Source organism: Nerophis lumbriciformis, linkage group LG35, assembly GCF_033978685.3.
Source record: "Nerophis lumbriciformis linkage group LG35, RoL_Nlum_v2.1, whole genome shotgun sequence".
NCBI lineage: Eukaryota > Metazoa > Chordata > Actinopteri > Syngnathiformes > Syngnathidae > Nerophis > Nerophis lumbriciformis.
In genome coordinates, this window is record NC_084582.2 from 8042028 (window position 1) to 8069881 (window position 27854).

The 27854-nt window shown below is 39.7% G+C and overlaps 1 protein-coding gene across 5 annotated transcripts in view; it reads left to right on the forward strand.

Moving 5' to 3' along the window:
* Positions 1-503: 503 nt before the first annotated feature.
* The window catches only part of unc5a (unc-5 netrin receptor A), a 595272-nt gene continuing 567921 nt past the window's right edge, over positions 504-27854 (forward strand). For all 5 annotated transcript variants that reach the window (XR_009811458.2, XM_061927514.2, XM_061927515.2 and 2 more), the window contains exon 1: positions 504-1081. Coding sequence is in view for 4 of the 5 variants with exons in the window: in XM_061927514.2 (XP_061783498.2) it covers positions 991-1081 (91 nt within the window). In the remaining variant the exon portion in view is untranslated. The remainder of the gene's footprint in view (positions 1082-27854) is intronic.

A 27854-nucleotide genomic window follows, 5' to 3' on the forward strand; every position in this document is an offset into this window, starting at 1 on the left:
TATGTTCACTATTTTATTTAAGGACAAAATTGCAACAAGAAACATGTTTAATGTACCGTAAGATTTTTTTTTTGTTAAAATAAAGTCAATAATGGCATTTTTTGCGGTGCCCTTTATTTAGAAATGTACCGAAAAGTACCGAAATAATTTTGGTACCCGTACCAAAATTTTGGTATCGGGACAAAACTAATACACACGCACCGAGGAAATGTAGATCGGCGCCTATGCTCCCAGACAGGGGCGCCGAAAAGGCGGGGTAAAGGAGACGGATTCTAGGGGCCCATGATGGAGGGGGGCCCAGAGAGGCCCCTAATGATGATGAAATTATAATACAGAAAAAATAATGACACTGTGTAGGGGGCCCTGTAAAGATTCTTTTCATGGGGCCCCAAATCCCTAGCAGCGCCCCTGCTCCCAGATTGAACAGGCGTGCTTTGGACACTCCCCCGGCCACCTTTTACTTGCGATCCGCTCCTGGTTTTGCGGCTCCTCCCAGCCTTCACAAGTCTTACCTTCTCCCCGACTCTCAGCACTCCAGCATTGCTGCGCAAGCAGATGTTCCCCTCGCTCAGCGCAATTATTACCATTTTTTTTTCTCTCTCCTCCGCATCTCGGCCCACAGTGCTCTCATCTACGCCCGACGAGAAAAAGTGCGTCCCTCGGCTCGCCGGAGGTGGAGTTCGCGGCTGTTATGTGTCTTTCTTGTGAGGAATAACAGCATCGTTTTTTTTAATTTTTTTTAAAGGGGTGGGGGGCAACACAACTCTGGTTTCCGCGGGTGCGGGAAGGCACCACCGGCTGTACCACACCTGTGAGTCGTTGTTGTGAGCAGCCAGGATGGATGCCGAGCGGCGTGGGGACATGTGCTGAAGGAGCACACTTTGACGTCGTCTTTAAGTGCTTCTCTCCACACACTCCGGAACTTAGAAGCTGACCGTTTCTTCTATCCTCCTTTAAACTTGATTTAAATTGAAAAAAAAAAAGACGAATATGCCGTTACTTGTGGTTCCCTTTGTCCGCCGTCGACTCGGCGAGACCCTTCTGGTGCTTTGGCTCAGCTTCACCGGCGTCACCTGCACCGGTAAGTAACTCGCTTTTATTTATTTATTTATATATTTATTAATTTATTTATTTATGTTTCTCGTCATATGCCAGCTGCTACGTGTATGTTTGTTTGACAACCTTCCACCAACTTACGGACGTCGTTCATGCGTTCCTGAGAGCCATCAATTGGCCGCTAAACCTTGACATTTTGTGTTTGATCTGTTCTAATAAAGCCGCATTGTCCTTCCCCACTCTACAGGAAGTTAGATGCACCTGCATGGCTGGAAATGTGAGGAACCTGCACTATGGTGCTTGACCAGATGGGTTCTTGTAATAATGAATGACAATGCACAGTGACACTGCGCTCCTTTTTACTGTCACCATAAACAGGCGTCAGCCCCAGTCGATGCACAGCCCCAGCTGGCTGATATGGTGGGACACGTACATTCTGAGGCTGGTTCCCTTCTCTCTTCCCTCCCCGCATCCGAAGCAGAACTCTCATCCTGCTGCATTTGCAGGATGCTGACAGCTTTACGGAGTTGGGAGACAATCTACTTGCGTTGATGAATAACATTTTACGGCGTGGACTCTCGGTTGCATGCAAATGTGCCTTAATGTGCACAAGTATTATACAATAGTTCAGACGGATGCGACGGATACGCCTATTGTGGTACAGCACACAAGATTACAGTAACTTTGCCAATGTCAATTCGGCTAATCGTCCTCGTTTTTACAATTCTCCTCACACTGTTCGTGCGGAAACGAGGGCATTTCACACACCATTTGCATTTTTTGGCTTGCTCAAAACTTGTTAACCTCGCTTTTAGACGGAAGACAAAGATGTTAAAGTTGTGTAATTGTCTTGCTGCAGGGCACGGGGATGATGATGATGAATTAAGCGGGCTTTTCTCTTGCATCAATTAGGGTTTAATTATGAATATATTAAGGATAAATAAACAGTCGATCCCCAGGGACTACATCCACCAATTTAAGTAGCAGTGCCTCTATCAGTATGCATATGATTAAAGTCTTTTATATAGGTGGCGGGATCCTGTGCAATCAGTCTCATTTTCTTGTGGATATGTGAAGGTTTAGGTCAGGTTGAGTCTGAAAATCCCCGCAGGGGCAGTACTGTTTGACTTTCATTACTGATCGACTGGCAGTGCATCCAGGGTGTTTTTCCTTCCCTTCCATGCTGTGGTACGCTCCCATGTGTTCAGTGTTGAGGTGAACAGGGCATGTTGGATCAGTTTTATCCTCTTCGTCTCCCGTATCAGCTTTCTAGGCACACACTCCCTTACCTCTCTGTCAATCTCTGTCACGTATCAGGTCAATGTAGGCATGCTTACTCCCATCAGGATTCCCTTTTATAGGACGGGCAAGTGCCAGAAATGGATTGCAGGTAATACAGTAGCCAATTTTTCCTACATCAGGACGGACAGTCTCCACTAAGATCAGTCAAACAACCCTCTGAGAGACAAGGCTGCTGACTCTGCGTTCGCCTGTATCAAAAGCCGTCTTGTCTTTTTTCTTCTGCCGAAGAAAATAACTCTGTCATTAATAAAGGTAGGCCTGTCAGTCTTGGTTTTAGCTTGCCAAGCACTTTTGCTTTTGCCGTGTTGTGAGTGGGTACACTTTGAGCCCCAGGAACAAAGTACTGTACTGCTTTGCCTGCGTTTTGATCTCTTCAGTATGTAAAGTGTGTGTTGGATGGTGTTTCCACACAGCTTTGAATACATGCTTGGTGGATAGCTTTGTGTTGTTTGTGCAGTCCTAAGATCCTTTTGCGAGTCTTAGACTTAGACTTAGACAAACTTTAATGATCCACAAGGGAAATTGTTCAACACAGTAGCTCAGTTTCAATGATGGAAAGTGTAAGGTTGGAAAGGACAATGCAGGTATAAATAGACTAATATAGCGATAAAAAATCTAACATATATACATGTGTACAGAATAATATATATACAGATATATTATATTATGTCTAACATATATACAATATATACAAATGACCATGTACAATATTACAGTATATACAGTATATGTGACAGCAGCAGCATAAAATAGAGAATAGATCCAGCAGGAAATAGAAAATAGACATTATAAACAAAAAGTAGCTAACATGTCAGGTGTCAGGTAATAGGCAGATGTCATCTATTGCTCAGTGTAGTCACCTCAACTTTTCCGCCGTTAGGCCTTGGTTATGATCGAAAAAAAAAACGAAAAATGATGGAATCCGAGCTGATAAATCCTGGATATAGCATTGTTAGCCCCCGCTCCCTCCCCTTTTTTCCCTTGAGTGTGTTGCCAAGCAATTGTTGTCTAGTTCAGGGAGGGAGCATGGGAATTGGACACAGCCACCATCCTACTTGTGTGAGCAATTTCCACAAGGTGTTTATTTTGTGATGATGCAAGCACATGGCCATTCAGTGACACCAGGCAGGAATCTATTGCATAATCCTGTAAGTTTCTGGTGCCCACCGCTTCCTAATGCAAGGGTTTAATTTGCCAGACGGCTCTTATTGTTCTAATGTAATTCATCCCAGTGTTGTCTTTCTTGCTGACGGTTTGTCTCTCCTCATTGACTAACTAAAGAACGTGATAAGGAGAAGCAAAACTGAAATTAACATAATTTATTGGGGGGGGAATAGCCTCCTGGTCAATGGAATTTTAAACTGACTTGGTTTCCTCCCAATGCTTGATGCATGGCAAATGATGGAAATGTAATGCGTGTGTGGGGATAGTCTTTACAAGTTATAATTCACCAGCAAATGATTTTGTTTGCCCTCTAGTCATTGGAAATGAATTAAAAGGATAGATGCATCCAAAAGACTGGTGCACTGGAGCAGGGAGTATTTATCCTCTCAACTGCCAGAATCGACTCAATTAGTACACAACAATGCAGGATATTTCAGAGGTTTTAAATTACTCTGTCTATTTTTTATATTATTGCACAAATGCTTGATTTTTCAAGCACTTTATATCATTAGAATGCATCAATATTGAAGTAAAAGGAAAGCAGATTTTGCTCGAAAATAGGGAATGTATATCGTTAGGATTTTATTGATACTAATATCGATATTTCTCAATACCGGTTTTCATCTGTACTTTTAGGGCTGGACAATATGGACCAAAACTGATATCACGGTATGTTTAGGCTGAATGGCGATATACGACATATACCGGTATCTTAAACAAAATGTGCAAAGAGCTTAAGGTTGCCTAAGAGTTTAATGGCTAGATAACAGTGTTGGGAGTATTAATTCTAATTAGAGATGTCCGATAATGGCTTTTTTGTTGATATCCGATATTCCGATATTGCCCAACTCTTAATTACCGATTCCGATATCAACCGATACCGATATATACAGTCGTGGAATTAACACATTATTATGCCTAATTTTGTTGTGATGCCCCGCTGGATGCGTTAAACAATGTAACAAGGTTTTCCAAAATAAATCCACTCAAGTTATGGAAAAAAATGCCAACGTGGCACTGCCATATTTATTATTGAAGTCACAAATTGCATTCTTTTTTTTAACATGCCTCAAAACAGCAGCTTGGAATTTAGGACATGAGGAGGTTGAAGGGGGTTGCGGGGGTGTATATTGTAGCGTCCCGGAAGAGTTAGTGCTGCAAGGACTTCTGGGTATTTGTTCTGTTGTGTTACGGTGCAGATGTTCTCCCGAAATGTGTTTGTCATTCTTGTTTGGTGTGAATTCACAGCGTGGCGCAAATTTGTAACAGTGTTAAAGTTGTTTATACGGCCACTCTCAGTGTGACCTGTATGGCTGTTGACCAAGTATACATTGCATTCGCTTGTGTGTGTGAAAAGCCGTAGATATTATGTGACTGGACCGGCACGCAAAGGCAGTGCCTTTAAGTTTTATTGACGCTCTGTACTTCTCCCTACATCCGTGTACACAGCGGCGTTTTAAAAAGTCATACATTTTACTTTTTGAAACAGATACCGATAATTTTGAAACAGATACCGATAATTTCCGATATTACATTTTAAAGCATTTATCGGCCGATAATATCGGCAGCCCGATATTATCGGACATAACATAACGTAACATGTTACTTATTCTTATAAAGTAATTAGTTAGCCTTTACTAGGTCATAGCAATTTTTGTTAATTTTGTTTATTCACGTTAGGTTTATAGCCTCGTGCTTATATGTGGGGATAGATGGAGCTTCTATTAGCTCAATGCAGTGAAAGCTGCTGGCTGTTCAGTTTGAAACTACTAGACTAGGTCAGTCCGAACGGGTTAAAGAGTAGCTAAACATTTGACACACCGAGCAAACAGCAGAGAGGAACTTTCGCTAGCTGCTGTGCTAAGTCACAAACAGAACTGAACAACATAAACAGGTTAGATTAGTGATAAAGTTGCTACAAGGAGAGATATATGTTCTCAAGCAAATTGGTGTATGTGTAAATAAAGCTGTAGTCACTCACCAATAGCCAAATGCAGTCGGTGACAAAGCATTGCATCACTCGGGAGTTGAGAAGACTGCATCGAAGCTGCCATATACTTTTGAAAAGTTTGTTGTGTCGCATCATTGAGCGTCAGTAAAGCCTAGCACAAGAGGTTGTACACCAGCAACATCATGTAACATCTCACAGCAGGAAAGTATTTTATCAACACCTGCTGTTTAAGTCATTCTGACCTAGTAGTTAGAGTGTCCACCCTGAGATCGGTAGGTTGTGAGTTCAAACCCCGGCCGAGTCATACCAAAGACTATAAAAATGGGACCCATTACCTCCCTGCTAGGCACTCAGCATCAAGGGTTGGAATTGGGGGTTAAATCACCAAAATAATTCCCGGGCGAGGCCACCTCTCCTGCCCACTGCTCCCCTCTCCTCCCAGGGGGTCATCAAGGGTGATGGGTCAAATGCAGAGAATCATTTCGCCACACCTAGTGTGTGTGTGTGACAATCGTTGGTACTTTAACTTAATAAAGAAGTCAACTGTGTGCAATGCAGTTATGTCATCATTCAATTCAAACTACTTTACTAATAACTCAAGGGGCCATTTATTTTGAGCAGCAGGTTGTTTTGGTTCATATAGCCTACTGTACATGGCCCACAATAAATGGTTTAAAAAAATAAACAGTCAATACAACACACATCCGACAACAATATATACTAATATAAAATATTATGAAAGGACAGACTTTTTACATGATACATCATATTAAATACATAATAGTCAATACAGTCAATTAGCATGTTAGGTGGATGTGAATGTTGTAACAGTAGGAGTTATTTGTGTTCATGTTGCACAGGGACGTGTTTGAGTGACGGACCAGAGGCCATTGTTGATAGTTACCAGTGTATATGTTTCTGTAGTCTATAAATAAAATACCCAATGATTATTTCTTAAATGTATTTATTTATTTTTTTAATTATTACATTTTTCACTTTGTTTACCTGTGACCCCGAAAGGGCCACGCCGTAGAAAATGGATGGATGGACTTGGTTTTAATGGATTAATATTAGCTTGTGGATTACTGAATCACTTAGAGCACGGTTGACCAAATCACAGTCGCGGCGGTCATGAGTAAAGTGGTGTTCACTTCAAACTGACACTAACTTTTATTAGCGAGCTTGACTTTAAGGGACTGGGACCAAGTATTGTTGTTACAAACTTCAGTGTGGCGTTGCTTTCTTATTTGTGATCATTCCAAGCTTATTATCATCTCCATGTCTTTTTATGTGTAACAGCAGTATGGAGGTTAATTTGTGTCTTTATTACAAAAAAAATTTTGGACACTCAATTTATGTAAATGATTTGTTTGTGATTGAATTTTGTAAACTGAATTGTTATACATCAAATTATGCTGACAATTTCATTGAAAAAAAATTTGTCAGCAAAACTAAGTGATTTAAAATTCAGTGTTTTAAAATTCAAAGTAAAACAAATCAGTGTAAGAAAAATTCAGTGCCGAAAAATTAGCTGCTTCAAGAAGCAAGACTCGCTTCCGGTAAATTAAAACTGAAGCAATCGATCCTATCTCAGAACCAGCCAATGAGGTGTCAAGTTTAAAGTCACAAGACACAGGTCTTGCAAAATATCATAAAAAAAGACAGTTAACTAGACTACCCTGGCATTATCCAACATAATTAACATTTCAGTGTGGCCGACTGGATATTTTCGAACTATAGAAATATTCCAATGGTTAGAATCTGCACTTTTGAGTGACATACGAAGCTCTGCTTCATGCAGACCGGGCATGAACTGAGTGGGCGGGGCTTGTTTACACAGCAAAAAGCCTGATAGCGAGTGTCAGACGGAGGCAGATTTCTACAACAAAGTTCTGTAGAACAGTGATTTATCGAGTGTGTGGATGGTTTTTTTTTTACCTTTGGTGTTTGTTTTGCCTTGTTTGTTGCATCTTCTTTGTTGTTGCTCGATTATAAAAGATTTCAATCAAGTGGATGGTCTAGGAAGGAGAAGAACAACACTCATATATTCTCAATATTGTGTGTTTTTTGTTCATACTTATTGTAAATCCCACATTGTGTATGTTTATGTACATTCTGTCATTTAAAACTAGTTTGTTTTTTACTGAATAAGACACTCAAAGTACATGCAAATACAGAATGTGGGATTTACAATATTATGTATGAACAATAAAACAATGAATATTGAGAATATATGAATATTGCTCCTCTACTTTCCAAGTTCCTCGACCACCTCCTTGATTGACATCTTTTATAATCGAGCAAGACCAACAAAGATGCAACATACATGGCGAAACATAAACGCCATGGGTAAAAACATCTACATACTCGATATAATATCACAGTTCTGCAGAACTTTGTTGTAGAAATCTGCTTCTGTCTGACACTCAGGCTTTTTTGCTCTGTAAACAAGCCCCGCCCACTCTGTTCGTGCCCGGTCTGCATGAAGGAGACCTTCGTATGTCATTAAAAAGTGCAGATTCTAGCCATTAGAATAATTTCTGTAGTTTGAAAATATTCAGTGGATCGCAGTGAAATGTTAATTATGTTGTATTATGCCGACGTAACCCAGGTAACTTCCTTTTTTTATGCTGTTTTGCAAGATCTTTGTCAAGTGACTTCAAACTTGACACCTCATTGACTGGTTCTGTGACAGGATTGTTTTCTTCATCTTAATTTACCGGAAGTGAGTCTTGCTTTTTGAAGCAACACATTTTTAAACACTGAATTTTTATACACTGAATTAGCGGGACTACTGGTAAGAAATGGATGGATGAATGATTTTTTTATATACTAAATTTTAAAACACTGAATTTTTAAACACACTAACTTTGCTAACACATTTGTTTTCAATGAAATTGACAGCATAATTTGATGTAAAAAAAATTCAGTTTATAAAATTTAAACACGAAAAATGTATTTATATGAATTCAGTGTCAAAAAAAAGCTTTTCTTCTTGGACGACCCAATTAGGAACCAATGCCAAAAACTACCGGTGCACGGTATACTATCCTACTCACCCAAGAAGATCAAATCGGTATCATTTCCTTATTCAACTCCATTTTATTTGAAGACGACATCCTTATATACATGTTTTTTGACAACAATGTAACTTTTTGTGTGCAGAGTTAGTGATTAATGTAGGTTGGGATGATAGTCCAGCACTCATTGATAAGAAGTAAACCGTGTATGTCATCACAGGTCAGGTTAAAACAATAGAGAAACACGCTCCATTTGGTGACAAATACCCAGTCAGCTTATCGTTCACCGAGCTACGTCCCTTTGCTTATCATGTGCAAATGGCAACATTTGAGGAGTTTAAAAAGGACACAGACATTACTGAGGACACTTGGAGGATGAACCTTGCAGAGGGGAAGGTGTTATTTTCTGCAGTCTATGCAGAGGCTTTGCAAAGGCACTACATCTCTGTCAAACTCTGCCCTTTTGTTTCAATTACCCCATTTCTGTGATTCAGGTCCATGTGAGAAGCGCTTAGGGAATGAAGTTTGGCTGTTCTCCTCCTGGAATGCGGTACATCATCAATGTGTGTGTGTGTGTTTCTATCTGACTAGCATAACATTGACCTCTAACCCCTGATGTGGAATACGATTACCACATACCTCATTGGGTGCTAGTAATAAAGTGAATGGCATGTGTCCCTTTTACACTAAATCCAAAAGGCCAGCAGTGTAACTCTGACTTCATGACATTTCTGATCTTGTTCATTTTGATGCGATTCTGAAGAAACATTTTCAGAGCTGTAGTCCAACTGAAGGTTATGCTCTTGTACAAACTGCAAAAAGGACACATACGTCCATATATTCATAGTGCAGCGTTACCACAGTTTCCAATTTGTTCCAACAGATCAGACAAAGACTGAACAAAAACTGAAGCATTTTTTTCCTCTGAGAAATAATGAGAATCCAATTAATCCATTACAGATACCACAACAAAACACAAACGAATATGAAATACATATAAAGGATAAATTAAATGATACATTTAATATCAATTTTACCTTGTTGGTAAAGACTATGATGAGTGTAGAGCAGTGGTTCTTAACCTTGTTGGAGGTACCGAACCCCACCAGTTTCATATGCGCATTAACCGAACCCTTCTTTAGTGAAAAATTTTGTTTTTTTTCAAATTCAAGACAAAGTTATGTTTTTGGTAACACTTTAGTATGGGGAACATATTCTAAGTAACAAAGACTTAATTTACAGTTATTTGGACACTAGGGGAGCATATTCTCAGTAACAAAGACTTAATTTAGAGTTATTTGGACACGAGGGGAACATATTCTAAGTAATAAAGACTTATTTAGAGTTATTTGGTTAGGGTCAGGGTTAGGGTTATAATAAGGCCATGCCGAATAAGGCATTAATAAGTACTTGATAATGACTAGTTAAGAGCCAATATGTTACTAATTTGCATGTTAATAAGCAACTAATTAATGGTGAATATGTTCCCCATATAAAGTGTTACCATGTTTTTTTACTGGTGCACAAAATGAACCGTGCATGAACATCACCTTGTTCAAAGAACAAAACCAACACAGTGCGTAAACTCACAACAAATTACACACCTGCAAACCAGTCAGCTGTTGCCGTATCCGTAATACGCCGATAGGGAAAAGTTTGTATTTACACGATGAGTCGGGTGTGTTTTGACATCCGCCGAACCAATGAGGCCGAACCACCGAACCCCGAGGGTTCGATCGAACCCAGGTTAAAAACCACTGGTGTAGAGGGAGGAGAGGAAGGGAGAGCCACAGGAATGCCACTTTTGTACTTAGCAATGAGTTCTTTCTTTAATTCAGTAGGGCTTCTCACTTTTATCAAAGTGTTTGCACTTGCAACTTTCTTTGGCCACAAAGTTACTTATTTTTCAGTCTCAATGGTGAAAATAATGCATTGTGATGTCAACAAATGACAAATATAAAATGCATTTAAATGAGTTCATAATCACATTTATTAATCTGATCTTCATTTTCATGTAAAGCAGGGTTTTCATTAAAAATGTTGTGCGTCCATCTTTACTTTCTTGAGTAAAGGGCTATAAGACGGTTTACTATCATCAATTTGGTACACTTATTTTTAACAAGCTTTTTTAATACATACATGTCCATAAAGTAAATGAATGTATTAATGTCATGTAAAAAAGGTGAAAAGCTAAATGAAATACAATAGAGGAGTAGCATATTCCTTGGTGAAAAGTGCACAATGCATGCTTAATGTAATAGAGGAAGAATGTAATGCAATATTTCAGGAGTGATAATGTCACATTAAGGGCTGGGTAATATAGCTGAAAACTGTATCTTGATATCCGTGTTTTTTATCGGTTGATCACTTATTGCCATTTTTTTATGACATACCGAAAATAAGGACCAAGAGAAATAATATATCAAATCTAAACATTTTTATTTAAAATGTTACCTTCCTCTGATAGTCCCCTCAGGTATCAAGGCAAAAAGTGAAGTGAAATGCAGCGAATTATATTCATATAGCACTTTTCTCTAGAGACTATACACACTTTACATAGTGAAGCCCATTATTTACATCTTTAAGCTACTTTTAAACCAGTGTGGGTGGCATTGGGAGCAAATAAAGTAAAGCCCAAGGACACAACGGCAGTGACTAGGATGGCGGAAGCGGGATCGAACCTGGAACCCTCAAGTTACTGGCACAGCCGTGTCTACCAACCGAACCACGCCGTCCCGAAAGGAAATCACTTTGAACTATAACAATAACCCCCTAAAATTAAGGTGTAAAAATAAGAAACATGTAGGAAATGCTCGACAAAATGTAACAAACTAGTTTAAAGTGTGAACATGTAAACAGAGAGAAACCTGATAACTATTTTCTGCATTTTTAGTGGCAGGAAGTTAGGGCTGTGCTCAAAGGTGAGCGTGGCTGAGGCGGTGAGGTATTACCGGTCTTGGTGGGAACAAGTACCTTGCATAATTTACAGACCACATTGGTCGGACTACAGTCCGTTTAAAAAATAAACAAACATCCATCCATCCATTTTTTACCGCTTGTCCCTTATGGGTTCGCGGGGGGTGCTGGAGTTTATCCCAGCTGCACATGGGCGGAAGGCACTGTACACCCTGGACAAGTCACCAAAAAAAACAAAAACTGCCATACAGTTGAGATGTCAAACGCTCTCTGCAACAGCGGTTACCAGGGAGCGAGTGCCTTTGTTCATGCAACCAACCTTGCTTCGTAACTTCTGGTTTCAACAATTTTTTGATTGATATCGATTATGTTTCTATCGGGATATATATATTATCGTTTTATTGCCCAACCCTAGTCACATTGCAGTAAAATGTCTACAGTAGGTTTTTGAACTGCTATATAGCTCTCTGTTTGTTACAGATCAAATTGTTCAATACTAGATTATTTCAGAAGTATTCCATTGGACTTCCCATTCAATTCCCTTGTTGCTGAGGTGTTTTCTGTCACTTCAAAGATATTCCACACTGTGTGGCTTTGGTTGAACTCATATGTTTTCTGCCAGAGGCACTTTCCAGAGCCCATACTCTGTTTTTATAGCTTTAGTGTTAGATTTGTAACAAGCTCACCCATTTTATAGTACACATGATGTGTGTGTGTGTTTGTAGGTGCTTGGTAGATGCTGGTACAGTGACAATAGTGGAGAGTTAGATGTTCTTGATATTCTTCCTCTCCAAGTGATCAATAGTCTTCTCAAAATGGTTAATTGGCCATCAGTCACTGTCTGGAGAAGTGCTTAGAAACCCAGAGGTGTCTCTGAGCAGCACATCATAACAGCGTGTGCACTCCTCTGGGTGCTCTTCTGGCCTTTACTTCAGGCCACGTGGCGGACGGTGGAAAACGGATCTGAATGCAATATGGAGAGCCGTAGATTAATAGTTCCTTAGTAAGGCCACCAGGGAGCGATGTGAAAGCCTTTAGCACTTAATCATCCAGTGGACGAGAGAGTAAGGCTGCACTTGGTTGTGAGACAACAAGTCTGAAATGTTCTCAAGGTCAATTGATTTTAATTGACAGTTTCAACTGCAAGGTATCAGTGCTTGTTTGAAATGCATAGAGACTTTTGTTGAGATACTAAATGTATATACATGTACACAGTTTTAACAAGGCACATTAGAGTGTTACTTCAACCTTGAAGAGGATACACCTACTTCCAAATGTATGGCTCATTGGTATGCATCCTAATATTTATCATGGCATGTAAAATACATAATTAGAAATCACCTAAGGCTACTCAGACAGCCCTACCCTGCTGGGCCTTGATTGGCAAGGGTATCTGAGGGAGATCTGGCCCTGCCTGAGCCAGAATTTGTCATCTTGAAGTGATTTTGTTGACAAGACAGGAGGCACAGTGACCTTTTCTAATTATATGTGTCCAGGCACTGACGCCCTAGGCAAGCAATTCAGCGGAGTCAACAGAGCGCTGACTCTAAGAGCACGTTTAGGCCAATACAGCATGTTTTGTTACGCAAGGTTACGAGATGGTTTTTGCTATGTGTCTTAATAATTCAGTGTAGATACAACATTAGGGCTGCACGATTGTGCAACAAATATGAATCTTGATTTTGTTGCTTAGAATTCAGATTTTGCACACATTATGTTCATTATGTCATGCGCTTATGTTTTTTAAGCAATCATGCTGTTTTTCTTTACAATTATTGTCTTTGTTATTATAATAATTATAATTTTCATTATGCTCCTTGTTGTCCTGTTGTGCTTTAAAAAACTTCCTCCTATTCTAAAATATTTAATAAAGGTGAAAATCATCCATCCATCAATTTTCTACATCGTATCCCTCTTGGGTAGTGTTGGGCTGGAGCCTATTTGAGCTGTAGTCCATTAAGTCAAAAACATAGACAGTTCACCAACTTGACATGCATACACACAATAAAAACAAGTCAAAAGAGAAGTCACTTCATTAATGATGAAATATGAATCATGATAGCCAGCAAGCCTCACTGGTAGTGATGGCCAAAAGTGAGAAGAACCAGGGTAGTGGAGCCACGTCACTCTGGCCGTACTCCTATTCAATCCTATGGGCCTGGTTTACTAAAGGTTTGCGTGTACTAAAACACATGCAAACCCTGATAGCACACGCAAAGCTCCATCCATCCATTTTCTATCGCTTGTCCCTTTTTGGGTAGTGTCAGAGGCAGATATTTAAATATATCCGAATTTAAGTGTTACTTCTTTTAATTCATAGTCATATTTGAAAACCGCTCGTGTTTTTCCATTTGTTCTCTTTCTGTTTGTCTGCAAGTAAACTGTGTGTGTTAACCTTGAAGCTTTGGAATGTAAGAAAGAGAGATAATGTGCATGTGTTTTGACTAAAGAGACTTAAGAGGGGAGAGGGTTTTGTCGGGAGGGTAGACCATCTTAGCGGGGCGATTGAATGTTCTATGCTGGACTGGTGTCAATGTATATATGCAAAGCTTTGCAAATATATTACAAAATACCTATTCTGTCTCTGGTGGTTTTTCAACTCAGCTTTAAGTGTCGTAAAGAGCTTGGGAGCGACTTGTGACTTGAATTCCCTGGGAGGAACAACTGGTCCAAAACGCAACAGTAGTGGGGGGTGCTGATCTATTAAATGTGCACAAAGTGGATTGCATCTGTTAATTATAGCAGAATAAGGCACGCAATCCATTTTTCATTTACATGCAAAATATATACTGATCGTGTGAATGGCCACAATACTGGGAGGGGATAGTGCAAATGTACTGTTAATTCCGAACTATAAAACGCTACATTTTCCTAGGCTTTAAACCCTGTGGTTTATAAAACAGTGTGGCTAATCTATTGATTTTTCTTCGCTGACGGCTAGCTGTAATGTAAATAGTTAAAAAAATAAAATAAACACACTGAATAAGTGTTTTTCTTTGTGCTATGGCACCATCTTTGGACTAGTTTGCTCACTGCAGGTGCTGCATTTGCTACATTGCCCTTTTATTTAGACTGAGCTACGAACCCACTGGATGTACACTTGCCGTTCAGTCTTCTAGCCGTCCATAGCGTGAACTCACGGATTCTTTATTACTCCAAGACAAGTTTGTAAGTTTTACAGTATAACTAAAAAAAATTACTTACTAAACCGTTTCATGTGTGATGTGTGTAAGAGTGTTTTTATGCATATTTGTACGTGCTATGGTAATGTGATGAAGCTAGCGTTGTTAGCATTAGCTACTATGTTTACACGTTTACTAGTGTCTCTGTTAGTATTATCAACTTACAATGGCATTGTTTTTGTATCGTTCCACTTTTGTACATTCACCAAAATGTCATCGGGGACTTATTGAGTCTGTTTAGCTAATTGGAAAGCTAGCTTTCGTAGTTGGTGGATCCATGATGATGACTTCTGTTTTGTTTGATCAAACGTTTTACTGCCGTGTGACAGGCACCGTTTGGAAAGATTTATGAGCTATACATCTATTTTCAACAATATCATACCAAAACCTCAACGAAACACAAAAATGGTATTAGTGTTTACACTTACATTCTGATTCAGTGGGAGCAGTGTTGTTGATCACCCTTGTTTGCCAGTGCGTCGAAGTCTAATATCACTTTTGTTGTGGCATTTTTATTCTAATATTTGGCAAGCCAAATTATAAAGACCAATGGGCTGGATGTGGCCCGTGGGCCGTAGTTTGCCCTTCCATGGTCCAAGCACTTTGCCTTTTTGTAGACCTTGAATTGTACTGTTATGCATCACAACTAGGGATGTCCCGATCCGATATTTGGATCGGATCGGCCGCCGATATTTGCAAAAAAATGCGTATCGGCAAGGCATGGGAAAATGCCGATCCAGATCCAGTTTTAAAAAAACTGCGGTTCGTGTTTTCCAACGCACCGATTTAAATAATACATTCCACTTTTCTGCTGCTCCCTAATTTCCGTTCTGCATTTTCCAGCACACCTTCACATCCACAGGTCTGTGGATTCTCACGCAGTTGCTTTTAGCTGCTAGCATTACACGACAGGCTCTTCTCACTCTTTCCTGTGTCTCCCTCTTACAGACAGCGAGCGCACCTTCTTACACACGTCACATACTGTCACGTCATACGTCACATACGTATACGCCCTCTCCCAGCAGAGAGCAAGGTAGCAGCATGGCTAACGTTAGCTGTGATGCTCGCGCAGCCGCTAAGGTGCGCGCCTGCTCAAGCGTCCTCTGCCCACGGCAAATCTATGCCACGCACAAAATCAAATAAAAAAATAAGCGCATAACAATTTTCGACACACGGACACGACAGAGAAAACAGTTTTCGTCATCATTGTTCAAATATTGTAACGTCTGTCGAGACGCTTATCTCCATTCGGTGCCACACGCCCACACCATCAAAATGCAGAGGCAAACATTTCCACATCAACACTGTATGAAAAAAATAGTGATTTTTTTTTAGTTGTCATTTCCCTCTCTGCATGAAAGTTTAAAAGTAGCATATATTAATGCAGTATGAAGAAGAATGTTTTAATGTAGACACATATAATCATCATACTGCTGTGATTATATGCATCAAGTGTTCATTCAAGGCTAAGGCAAAATATCGCGATATATATCGTGTATCGCAATATGGCCTTAAAATATCGCAATATTAAAAAAAGGCCATATCGGCCAGCCGTAGTTCAATGATGCCATTTCTGTTTGTCATGTATAATTGTCTATTTTGTGTTTATCCTTGAATAAACAGGTCAGTTTCTTGTTACCAACCATTGTGTATTATTCAAACTCCCCTAATTCAGCTGGCTAGTTGTTATCAAGAGTACTAAAACCCTTTTCAACATGATTCTGACAACTAAGTAGGCTAAACAACTTTAAACTTTAATACATGCTCGGATAGGCCAGTATCGGTCAGTATCGGTATCGGTCAGTATCGGTATCGGATCGGAAGTGCAAAAACATTATCGGTATCGGATTGGAAGTGCAAAAACCTGGATCGGGACATCCCTAATCACAACTGAATGTATATTTGCCTTTTATTGGTCACATCCACTCATTCAAATATAGACTCTTAATTTCTGCCGCATCACCTTTAATAGTAGGTCATAGGTTTGTTACGAACAAAAGTTTTTATTGCATATTTGTACTTAAACACTTTTTGAAAAGAAAAATATTTCAAGTACCTATTTTACCAATATCAGCATGACATTTCAAGTTAATAGGACAAGGCACATTGCTGCATTTGTTAGTGCCCGTGCGTCTTCTGTCAAAAAGACAGCATGAGGTCACTACCGCTGTAGCCGCTATTGATATTTTATCCTAATTGGGGACTTTACTCGAGTCATGTTACTGTCTTGAGAGTGCTTTTACAGATGGGCTGCAGTTTTTTCATTTCTTTCTGGCTATCATCTTTGGTCACATCATTTAGAAAGACCTGTCCAAGAGAGCTGTCTGTTTTCTTCATTCAAACTTCTGCTACCTGTATACATGAAGATAGGATCTATTTGTGCAAGTCGGCCGTCACTTAATGAATGTGATCTGGTGTCCAATTTCAAGCAGTGATTTAATGTACGTTGGCTTTGGACTGAGCTCAGGTCATATGATATTGTATATACGGTTCTTCTAATGACTATTCATTCTTTACTGCTGCACAGCTTTCACATAATTTAACTCTCATTTAACAGCATTTTAATCAGAATCTTTTGTAATTGTTTCATTGTTTATAAACTTTAGAAATGTGTCCTTGGACACATGAGGACTTTAAATATGACCAAATGTGATTTTTTAGCTACTTTGTATTGGATCGATATCCAAATTTGTAGTACCACCCAAAACTTGTGTAAATAATCCAAACAGAAAAATAAGTGTCTAATACATTTCAATATAAGTGTAGATAGAACATGTTAAAACAGAATATAACCAGATAACAGTAAATAAACATGCAGATTAATAATCCACCCATCTATCCATTTTCTACCGCTTGCCTCTCATAATTTTGACAAGATGATACAATCGGAAATGACACAATATGTTACTGCATTTGTCAGCAACCAAATTAGGAGCCTTTCTTACCCATTTGCTTACTACTACAAGAGTTTGTTCACTGTTATTTAAAGCCAAAATTGTGATTTGATTACAGTAAGATTTGCTTACTGTATGATAAGATTTTCTGTTAAAATGTTGTCCCCTTTTTTTTTTTTTTTTTAAATAATCGAAATACATATTGGTACCGGTACCAAAATACAACAAACAGTGTACATACAAATAAATGGCCACAGTAAACTGATCTTTGGTTACAATGAAATTTAATTAATGTCCAGATGCACAGGTGGCATGGTTATTTCAACTAGTTTTCTTCATAATTGTCTTAAAATTTAAGTTAAACCTAAATGTAATATATATAGCAAATATGTGGCGTAACTATCACAACACAGTAGTTACAACACTGACAATATGTTGTTATATTGGGAAATAGGTGTTTTCAGATCAGTTGCTACAAGAGGTGGGGGAAATAATCGATTTTTAAATGCATTGCAATTCGGACATGGACAATTATTAAATCGATTAGTAAACGTCAATCGATTTACTTATTGTGAATAAAGTAATGCAGACAGTTCTAAGATTTGGCTGACTACAGCGAGCCACCTAACCGAACGATCCGACCAGCTCTTTTATTATACGGCTTTTATGTTCCAGTTTTGCACACATTTCCATTATGTGGGAATTAGTTTAACAGTTTTTTTTTTATTACGAATGCACTGTTTTTTTAAACCCTTATTTAGTGAAACAAATATAAAATATTTTACTTTTTATTGATATTCCATGCATCTTTTTTTTTTTTTTAAATCCATTTTTAGTTTTTTTATCCTGATGAACTAGTACAGTGGTTCTCAACTTTTTTTCAGTGATGTACCCCCTGTGAACATTTTTTTAATTCAAGTACCCCCTAATCAGAGCAAAGCATTTTTGGTTGAAAAAAAGAGATAAAGAAGTAAAATACAGCACTATGTCATCAGTTTCTGATTTATTAAATTGTATAACAGTGCAAAATATTGCTCATTTGTAGTGGTCTTTCTTGAACTATTTTGAAAAAAAGATATAAAAATAACTAAAAACTTGTTGAAAAATAAACAAGTGATTAAATTATAAATAAAGATTTCTACACATAGAAGTAATCATTAACTTAAAGTGCCCTCTTTGGGGATTGTAATAGAGATCCATCTGGACTCATGAACTTAATTCTAAACATTTCTTCACAAAAAAAGAAATCTTTAACATCAATATTTATGGAACATGTCCACAAAAAATGTAGCTGTTAACACTGAATATTGCATTGTTGCATTGTAATGAATGGAATAGCCTACTTGATTTGCTGTTCAGTTTATGAACTTACATTCGTATTTTGTTGAAGTATTATTTAATAAATATATTTATAAAGGATTTTTGAATTGTTGCTATTTTTAGAATGTTTAAAAAAAATCTCACGTACCCCTTGGCATACCTTCAAGTACCCCCAGGGGTACACGTACCCCCATTTGAGAACCACTGAACTAGTAGACCTCTCCTGGGTCCCCAATCATACAATTCATGTTTTTTTTAATTTTTTTTTTATGGCATTTGCCCTTTTTCAGAACAATTCCAATGGTGTGTGGGGATGTCAAATTGATCCCAAGACTATGGCTGTAAATGTCGCCAAAGGTTGATTTTCCATGAATACACAACAGCCTATAAGGAGTTCGGAGTCAACAGCTTATGTAGTCCTTTGATGTGGACTTTCCTTTGTGTCAAAGAGTTTTGTTGATGCTCCTAATGTTACTGCAAGAGATGGTAGTTTAAGTTTTATCTTTTGATACATAAACCAACATGAGATTTGTTGGATTTGCCCTATGCTTGTAAAAATGATGATCTGATCATATTTCTGATTGACATATTTGGTTTTCAAAGGTCGACTGTGCCCTCAGTAATCAAAAGCGTTGTCATGTTGTGGATCGTCAGAAGGTCGGGGGAGATGATAAATAAAGATGAAATGTGTTTGTAAGGTTAGAGACTGCTGGTGCTTTTGTAAGCTTACTGTATATTTTTTATACACTTTTAGTTGGGTGCTGGACTTGCAACAATCTGATGAATGTTGGTATTTCTGTGCGACAGCAGTTTTGCGACTAGCTATCTAAACTCTGAGCCCATTTCTTTTCAAAGTGTCTGCACAAAGTGGATGAACAACATGCTGCAGTCATGAAGTGTGTTGATGCTTCCTTTCAGGATGGTTAATAGGTATGACATTACGATACATAAGTATCACGATACTTGAGCCTCTATACCAGGGGTGCTCACACTTTTTCTGCAGGTGAGCTACTTTTCAATTGATCAAGTCGTGGGGATCTACCTCATTCATATATATAATTTATATTTACTTATTTATGAAATATGTGTTTTTGTTAACAAGTTAAAGGTGTTTAATGATAATGCAAGCATATTTAACACATATAGTTAATATTGTTAAAAAATTAAAGGTGTTTAATGATAATACAAGTATGTTTAATACATATAGTTAATATTAACAAGTTAAAGGTGTTTAAAGATAATGCAAGCATGTTTAACACATATAGTTAATATTGTTAACAAGTTAAAGGTGTTTAATGATAATACAAGCATTTTTAACACACAGTTAATATTGTCAAAAAATTAAAGGTGTTTAATGATAATACAAGAATGTTTAATACATATAGTTAATATTGTTAACAAGTTAAAGGTGTTTAAAGATAATACAAGCATGTTTAACACATATAGATTCCTTTCTTTCATGAAGACAAGAATATAAGTTGGTGTATTACCTGATTCTGATGATTTGCATTGATAGGAATCAGACAGTGGCGCTCAAAATGTTCGCATTTTCAAATGGAAGAGAAAAAAAGTCCTCCTTTCTGTCCAATACCACATGAAAGTGGTTGTTTTTTTGCATCTAATTTGTCCAGCTTCCGTACTCCTTTGTATACACTTTACAAGAAATACATTGTCGGCAAACTCCGTAGCTTGCTAGCTTGTGCACGCCAGCTTTCTGAGACTCTTATTTTGTTAGCGCAACTGTGCAACTGCGCAGTCGGTCTTTGGAGTTTTGACGACAGGTACGGCGCCAGAGTCTGTTGAAATAAAGTGTTTCTCGCCTTCCTGTCGGTAATTTTAATGAGCTGGCAGCAGCCAGCGTCATCTCAGAAGACCCTCGGGTGCCGTGAATGTCAATCAAGTGGAAGATTTATGATCGCTCATTTTTAGGACTATTTTTTTAATGCCTGCCTGGTGATCGACTGACACACCCTCCGAGATCGACCGGTAGCTCGCGATCGACGTAATGAGCACCCCTGCTCTATACAATACGATACATTGCAATTAAAATACCTCAACTTATGAGTACCCCAATTTACCATTATTTTGAGATATGAGCTGTCTCTCGGCTTTTTGTTAAGCTTTAAGTTGCGAGCATACTTTCGAATTGACATAAATTGGAGCTAGAGATCAACATAACTTTGTCTTTCAACTAGGGCTGCACGACTATGGCTAAAATATGAATCACAATTATTTTCATCAATATTGAAATCACGATTATTTACTGTTAATTAAAACATTTTATTGCACTTTTTATTTTAAACAATCACTATGTAAATTTGGCTTTCAGTTTAAATATGAAATCCATTTTCTACCGCTTGTCCATCTCGGTGTCGCAGTGGGTGCTGGGGCCTATCCGAGCTGCATTCGGGCGGAAGGCGGGGTTTATTCATTAATAATAAATTAAAATGTACAAAAGACAAAGGGCTAACTAAAATAAATATGCCATTGCAGAGTGAGATCATAAAGTACCAACAAGTGAAACATAAGATTATGCACAAAAGACACATACAAAGGAACACATTTATTGTACTGTGCATCCATCCATCCATTTTCTACCGCTTATTCTCTTCGGGGTCGCGGGGGGCGCTGGAGCCTATCTCAGCTACAATCGGGCGGAAGGCGGGGTACACCCTGGACAAGTCGCCACCTCACCAACACAGATAGACAGACATCATTCACACTCACATTCACACACTAGGGCCAATTTAGTGTTGCCAATCAACCTATCCCCAGGTGCATGTCTTTGGAGGTGGGAGGAAGCCGGAGTACCCGGAGGGAACCCAACACAGTCACGGGGAGGACATGCAAACTCCACACAGAAAGATCCCGAGCCCGGGATTGAACCCCAGACTACTCAGGACCTTCGTATTGTGAGGCAGATGCACTAACCCCTCTTCCACCGTGCTGCCCCTTTATTGTACTGCTCTCAGGATATGTAGGATATATGTCTTTGGCCAAATAAACTCTTATTACGTCCGTTATTTTGGCGTGTCTTTGAGAGGTGGATAGATATAGGGTGCCTTGGCGCACAGTTGATATTACGGTCGTCTGTATATTAGGCACCTCCGCTTTTGTAGCAGTCTGTCGGGACTTTGCGCCAGTGGCGGGTGGCCCACTCTGTTAGCAATCAGCTTTGAAGCGCTGGCAAACGATGGCTGTTGAGAAAAGAAGGGAAGTGTTATTAATGCTTAAAGTGTCTCCGCGACTCGATTATTTGTTTGGTAGTTCACACCAACGCAGCTTTGCCGTGCAACTTGTTCTGGTGTTTGTTGTTGGTTCATCCGCGCGGGAGGTTTTCCGGATTGCGGGAGGTTTTCCGGGTTTCGGGAAATGAGCGGGAGTGCCTAAAAAAGTGGTAAAGCGTGCAGTTGTGTTCCGGGGTTAAAATGCATGCTTGTTGGTACCCTGTGGGTAACAATGCGGGAGGGGAAGGCACCGATGTAATAATGCATTTATTTTTCTTAATATTTACTGGTTACTAGCTGATCTACCTTCAAGCTCTGTTGTCACTCACTCATACTCGCTCTAAAATAAGTGCATTGTCTATCGGTCGCCCTCTGGTGGTTGGCTGACTGTTGGTTGTGAACGTGCTTGGTTTGAAATGCAGCACAGCCTGTTTTTTTTTTTTATGGTAATATCGCCGACGATCACCCTCATTTATTTGTAGCTGCCAAAATCATGATCACGATTAAAATTTGATTAACTCTGTTTAATCGTTGGAAACCATTAATGGTCCAGCTCCTACAGCCTTCTTGCCAAAGTCAGTATGCTGTGTACAGGCGGTTTGTCACTCCGCCACGTTCAAACGGCAGTGTTGTTCTTGCCCGGTCCTCCTGCTACCCAGCCCAGGCCAAGCCAGTCTTAAGGGAAGTCGGCGGCTCCCAGGGGTAATGATCATAGGGCTGGAAGATTATATAGTCGTGATTTATAATTGTGATAAATTCCCAATTGATAATGTTGATCAACTTTTAGCATAACTTAATCAATCTTGTTGGGAATGTCTGTGACAACAGCCAATAAGAGTCAACCTTTTCTTGCTTAACTTTCAGGTACAATGTACCACAGAAGTAAACTGAATCCTGAAAATGAACAGAATGACTGAACTAAAGGTGCACCCGAGGGCAACAAAATACATCTTAGCCATTACCTGGAGTTACCCAGTGTTTCCCACACATTCATTTATTTGTGGCGGCCCGCCACGAAATAATTACGTCCGCCACAATTGGATTTTTCGGCTTTTGACTCGCTCGACCGCTCATAAAAGCAATGGGACTCTGTCTGTGAATGTACCTTGTAGTTACAACTCCAGTGCAGTAGGTGGCGGTAGCGTACTATGCATTGTAACTCCGCCAATAGCACTTAATTCACCTGGTGGGCCAGAAGAAGAAGAAGACGGAGTAAAAGAACGGACCGACCGGATCAAAATACGAGGGTAATATAGGTTGTAGGTAGATAAATTATAGCTGCATCGCTCGCGGCTCGTCATATATTTAACGTTAATCCGCGATTTCACCGAGCGTTTCACTGACGGTAAGCAGCCTGACGCTGCTTCATTAACACCGCCGCTGTTTGACTCGGGCAGACGCACGTAGTAACAGTCACGTGTTACATTACCGACGAGCTAACGTGTCCAGGTTATAACCCTGTTGTCAATAAACACACGTGGAGACGGTGCTTCAGATACTGCATTAATAATTAAGCTAAATTGTCAACTGTCCACTGCAGCATGTGAATGCAATGAAAAGAATGAAATCTGAGCCAACCAGCTGTTAAAATGTTGTCCAGGTTAATGTTTTGGCCATTAAAGGCCCTTCATTTCAAGATTTCAACTGTGATCGGGCTTTAAACAGGTGGCTGACCTGTTCAGATGAGTGTAACTCAGGGGTGCTCACAATTTTTCTGCAGGCGAGCTACTTTTCAATTGATCAAGTCGTGGAGCTCTACCTCATTCATATATATAATTTATATTTACTTATTTATGAAATATATGTTTTTGTTAACAAGTTAAAGGTGTTTAATGATAATGCAAGCATGTTTAACACATATAGTTAATATTGTTAATACATTAAAGGTGTTTAATGATAATACAAGTATGTTTAATACATATAGTTAATATTGTTAACAAGTTAAAGGTGTTTAAAGATAATACAAGCATGTTTAACACATTGTTAATAAATTAAAGGTGTTTAATGATAATACAAGTATGTTTAATACATATAGTTAATATTGTTAACAGGTTAAAGGTGTTTAATGACAATACAAGCATGTTTAACACATATAGTTAATATTGTTAACAAGTTAAAGGTGTTTAAAGATAATACAAGCATGTTTAACACATATAGATTCCTTTCTTTCATGAAGACAAGAATATAAGTTGGTGTATTACCTGATTCTGATGACTTGCATTGATTGGAATCAGACAGTGGTGCTGATAACGTCTGCATTTTCGAATGGAAATGAAATGAAATGAATGAAAAAAAGTCCTCCTTTCTGTCCAATACCACATGAAAGTGGTTGGTTTTTGGCATCTTATTTGTCCAGCTTCTGTACTCCTCTGTATACACTTTACAAGAAATACATTGTCGGCAAACTCCGTAGCTTGCTAGCTTGTGCACGCCAGCTTTCTGAGACTGTTATTTTGTTAGCGCAACTGTGCAGTCGGTCTTTGGAGTTTTGACGACAGGTACGGCGCCAGAGTCTGTTGAAATAAAGTGTTTCTCGCCTTCCTGTCGGTAATTTTAATGAGCTAAATATGTACATAAAGTGTTGTACTTATATTCCAACTGCACGTTCTTCTTGGTCATCGCCGCTGCCGCCGTCACCCCCCGACCACACCACCACAAATAGATGCCTGTCCTGTGGGAAACACTGAGTTACCTAACCCCAGACTTCAACTTGATGCGAAACGGCTGCTGATCCAAACTACCCCGGAATAGCACTGCCATTCACAGTCCGGCAATCCCAACCGTTGTTGTGCAGCAAACAAGAACAGACTTTTACGACATTTCGCGAATTTGCGCATAATCACGTGATAGATGAAGTTGTATTAAAACAAACCACATACAGATTATTCTGTCCTTTTAGAGGAGCTGAAGCAAATATACTCGGCCCTGCCATTAATAACAGTTGCTGAACGGAAACAATTTTGCCCTAATTAACAACTTTATATTTTGTAGCAAGCAACAATACAACAGTAACATCATCCCTGGAGAACGTGTCACAACAACCACTCCCCTGCTTTCCCGGTTCCCGTATCAGCTGGTATTTGACATAGGCATGTCTGGTATTTGACATAGGCATCCACATCCCCATATAGTTGCCCATTGTATGCCTGTGTATTATTCTTTAATTTTTGACGTCCAGAATCTGCAAGTCTTCATCCATATGTGTCAACGAGGTTAAATAATGTCTGAAAACCTTTGACAAGTGGATTATATGTCCGTCGCCGCCCATAAGGTTGTTTCAAAGTGTAAAAAACGAGCCACCTTAAAACGGAGTATATTATTTTGAAAGTAAACCGGATCATTCATTTTGTGTTTGTGAATGAGTATCTGTCCAACACAAGCAGATTTTAGCTAAATTGAACAGATTTGTTGCGGCGTCCGGCAAATATAGAAGCTCTGCACTTATTCAACGCTGGAACGTCTCTGACAGGCCGTTGACGTTCCGCAGCTGGTGGAAGCAGACAAATTGACTCGAATGACAACAGAAAGACAGCAGCGGTTGTGCTCTTACACATTCAGTGGAAATCCGGGGTAAGCCCTATGATAGAATCGCTGCCAGAATTATGGAATTGGCCAAAAACAGTCTACTATTAAAAGGGGACAGTCGCTGAAATGGATGTAATATGACTGAAATACTGTCATCGTGAGGAGAAGGAACGGTTGCTGTGGAAATCATGTTTACAGGTTAGGCGTTAGCCGTGCCAGCACTCTAGCCGGCAGCAATACACCCTTCTCGGGCCAACTCTCTCTGCCTGCTTCCGGGACAAAGACCTCGAAGCGGCCACCTCAAACATATGTGCGCGGAAAAACTATGAAACTAACTCCAAAATACACGGCCAAACAGTTCCCAAATAACTTCTGTGTCAAGTGATGGTTTTGTTTTGCAAATTTGATGAGTACTTGAATCCAAAAGCTGTATGAAAAACACTGTGCTGATACTGCTAAAGCTAGCCAGTTGTGGACATGACCGCCAATGCCGCGTCTTAAACATCTTCCTTGGTAAGTTAATGAGTTACTGTTCCAGCAAGACACAATCAAATTGTGTAAAACAAATATGAGTGCATCTCCACCTGCCTTGAATACCTCAGTAGGGAGGGGTCAGCGCCGAGAGACACATTTTTAAGGGCGTTTATGGTAGATTTAACTTCCTCAAGGGTGATCTCAGCATCCAGGTCAGTCATAGGGGGGGCTCAGGGACAGCAGCAGTTATTGCCATGTGTTGGCTGTGACAAGCTGGGTGTAGAGAATGCTAAAATGTTCATCCCAACGTGCCAGTTGAGATTCCAGATTAGACAGGAATTCACCAGCAAGTGAACAACGTGGCTCAATTGGTAGCGCAGCCGTGCAAGCAACTTGAGGGTTGCAGGTTCAATCCCTGCTTCCACCATCCTAGTCAATGCTGTTGTCCTTGGGCAAGGTACTTTACCCACCTTCTCCCAGTGCCACCTGCACTGGTTTAAATTAGATAATGGGTTTCACTATGTTAAATGGTTTGAGTCACTAGAAAATGGCGCTATATAAAAATAACTCACTTCACTTTTTGGGGACTGGGCCTAAAGCTTCTTTCAGGCCCACACAGACATCTCAGATGTTGCCACTGGATGCACATGACTCAATATGGCCACATAGTGTGTTCCAGTAGTCTTGTAAAGCAGCACAAGTGGCCTTTTGGACATTGTGACATGCCTGCTTCCATGCTGTCTTATTTGAGCGAGTGTTATGCTGCAAGCAGGACAGTCTGGCTGAGTGCTTTGAAGCAATTGCTGGTAGTAGCAGGCTGGCATGAGCTTTGAACCAGTCTGGCTGTGGACTGGATAGCGCCCCAAAGGTGGAGAATGCCGCCTCCGTGGTAATAGAGTGGAAGTGCTGGTGATGTCCGCAGGTGAGAGGGAGAGTTTAGCGTTATGTGCATGCAGTGATGAGTCTGCATAGCCAGAAACAAGTACTTCTCGGAATGCATGCTGCAGCGCAAGACTATAGCTAGCAGAAACATCCAAGTGAGGAGTGGACTTAGGCCTGTCGTGATCAAGTTTTAATTGTAGTCGATCTTAGTTTGCAGCATACAAGGGCATGATCAGTGTCGCAGTCTGCTGAATGCAGTGATCGAATTAAATCTTTTAAGCGCTCACGCTTCACCAGCACAAAGTTCACACACATTCGTGCATTGAAGTCCCCAGGAATCAACAGGTGTTCGGTTGAGGGAGTCTTTTTAATAATGTAGCTCAGTTGATTGTAGAAAGTTTCCTTTAAACCCATAAGTGGGATAAGAGCATAAGTGGCTATGATTGTGACTGAGCCACAGTTTGTATGAAGGCGCAGTGAGGAGAGGCTTGCAGAGATGGGCACAGTTGTTTCCACTGAGGACAAGAGTTTGTTTTGAATTGCAAAACCAACACCATGCATTGGTCTGTCGCCATCTGGGAATCCATTCCAGAATAAGGTGTTTTTTTCAGAGACAGAACCAATGCCGGTCAGCCAGGTTTTACTCAAGACAGCGACAAAGATGTTAGGCGAAGTAGTTCTGCATCAATGAGAGTTGATTTGTGAGGTGAGGTGCAGTCCGTATCAGATCTAATGTCAAGTGAGCGCACATTCCAGCATGCGATGGATGTATTTGTGGCAGTTGCAGGATGTCGACCAGACGGGCCTTGCTGAGCAACGACAGCAGTCTTGAGGACAAATCGCTCCCGAGTTGCCAGTTGTGGAGGCATATTATTTGAACTCATGGAGAGTAGAGACGCTCATAACGAAGAGCGGCGGGACAGAATATTGTGAACACATGC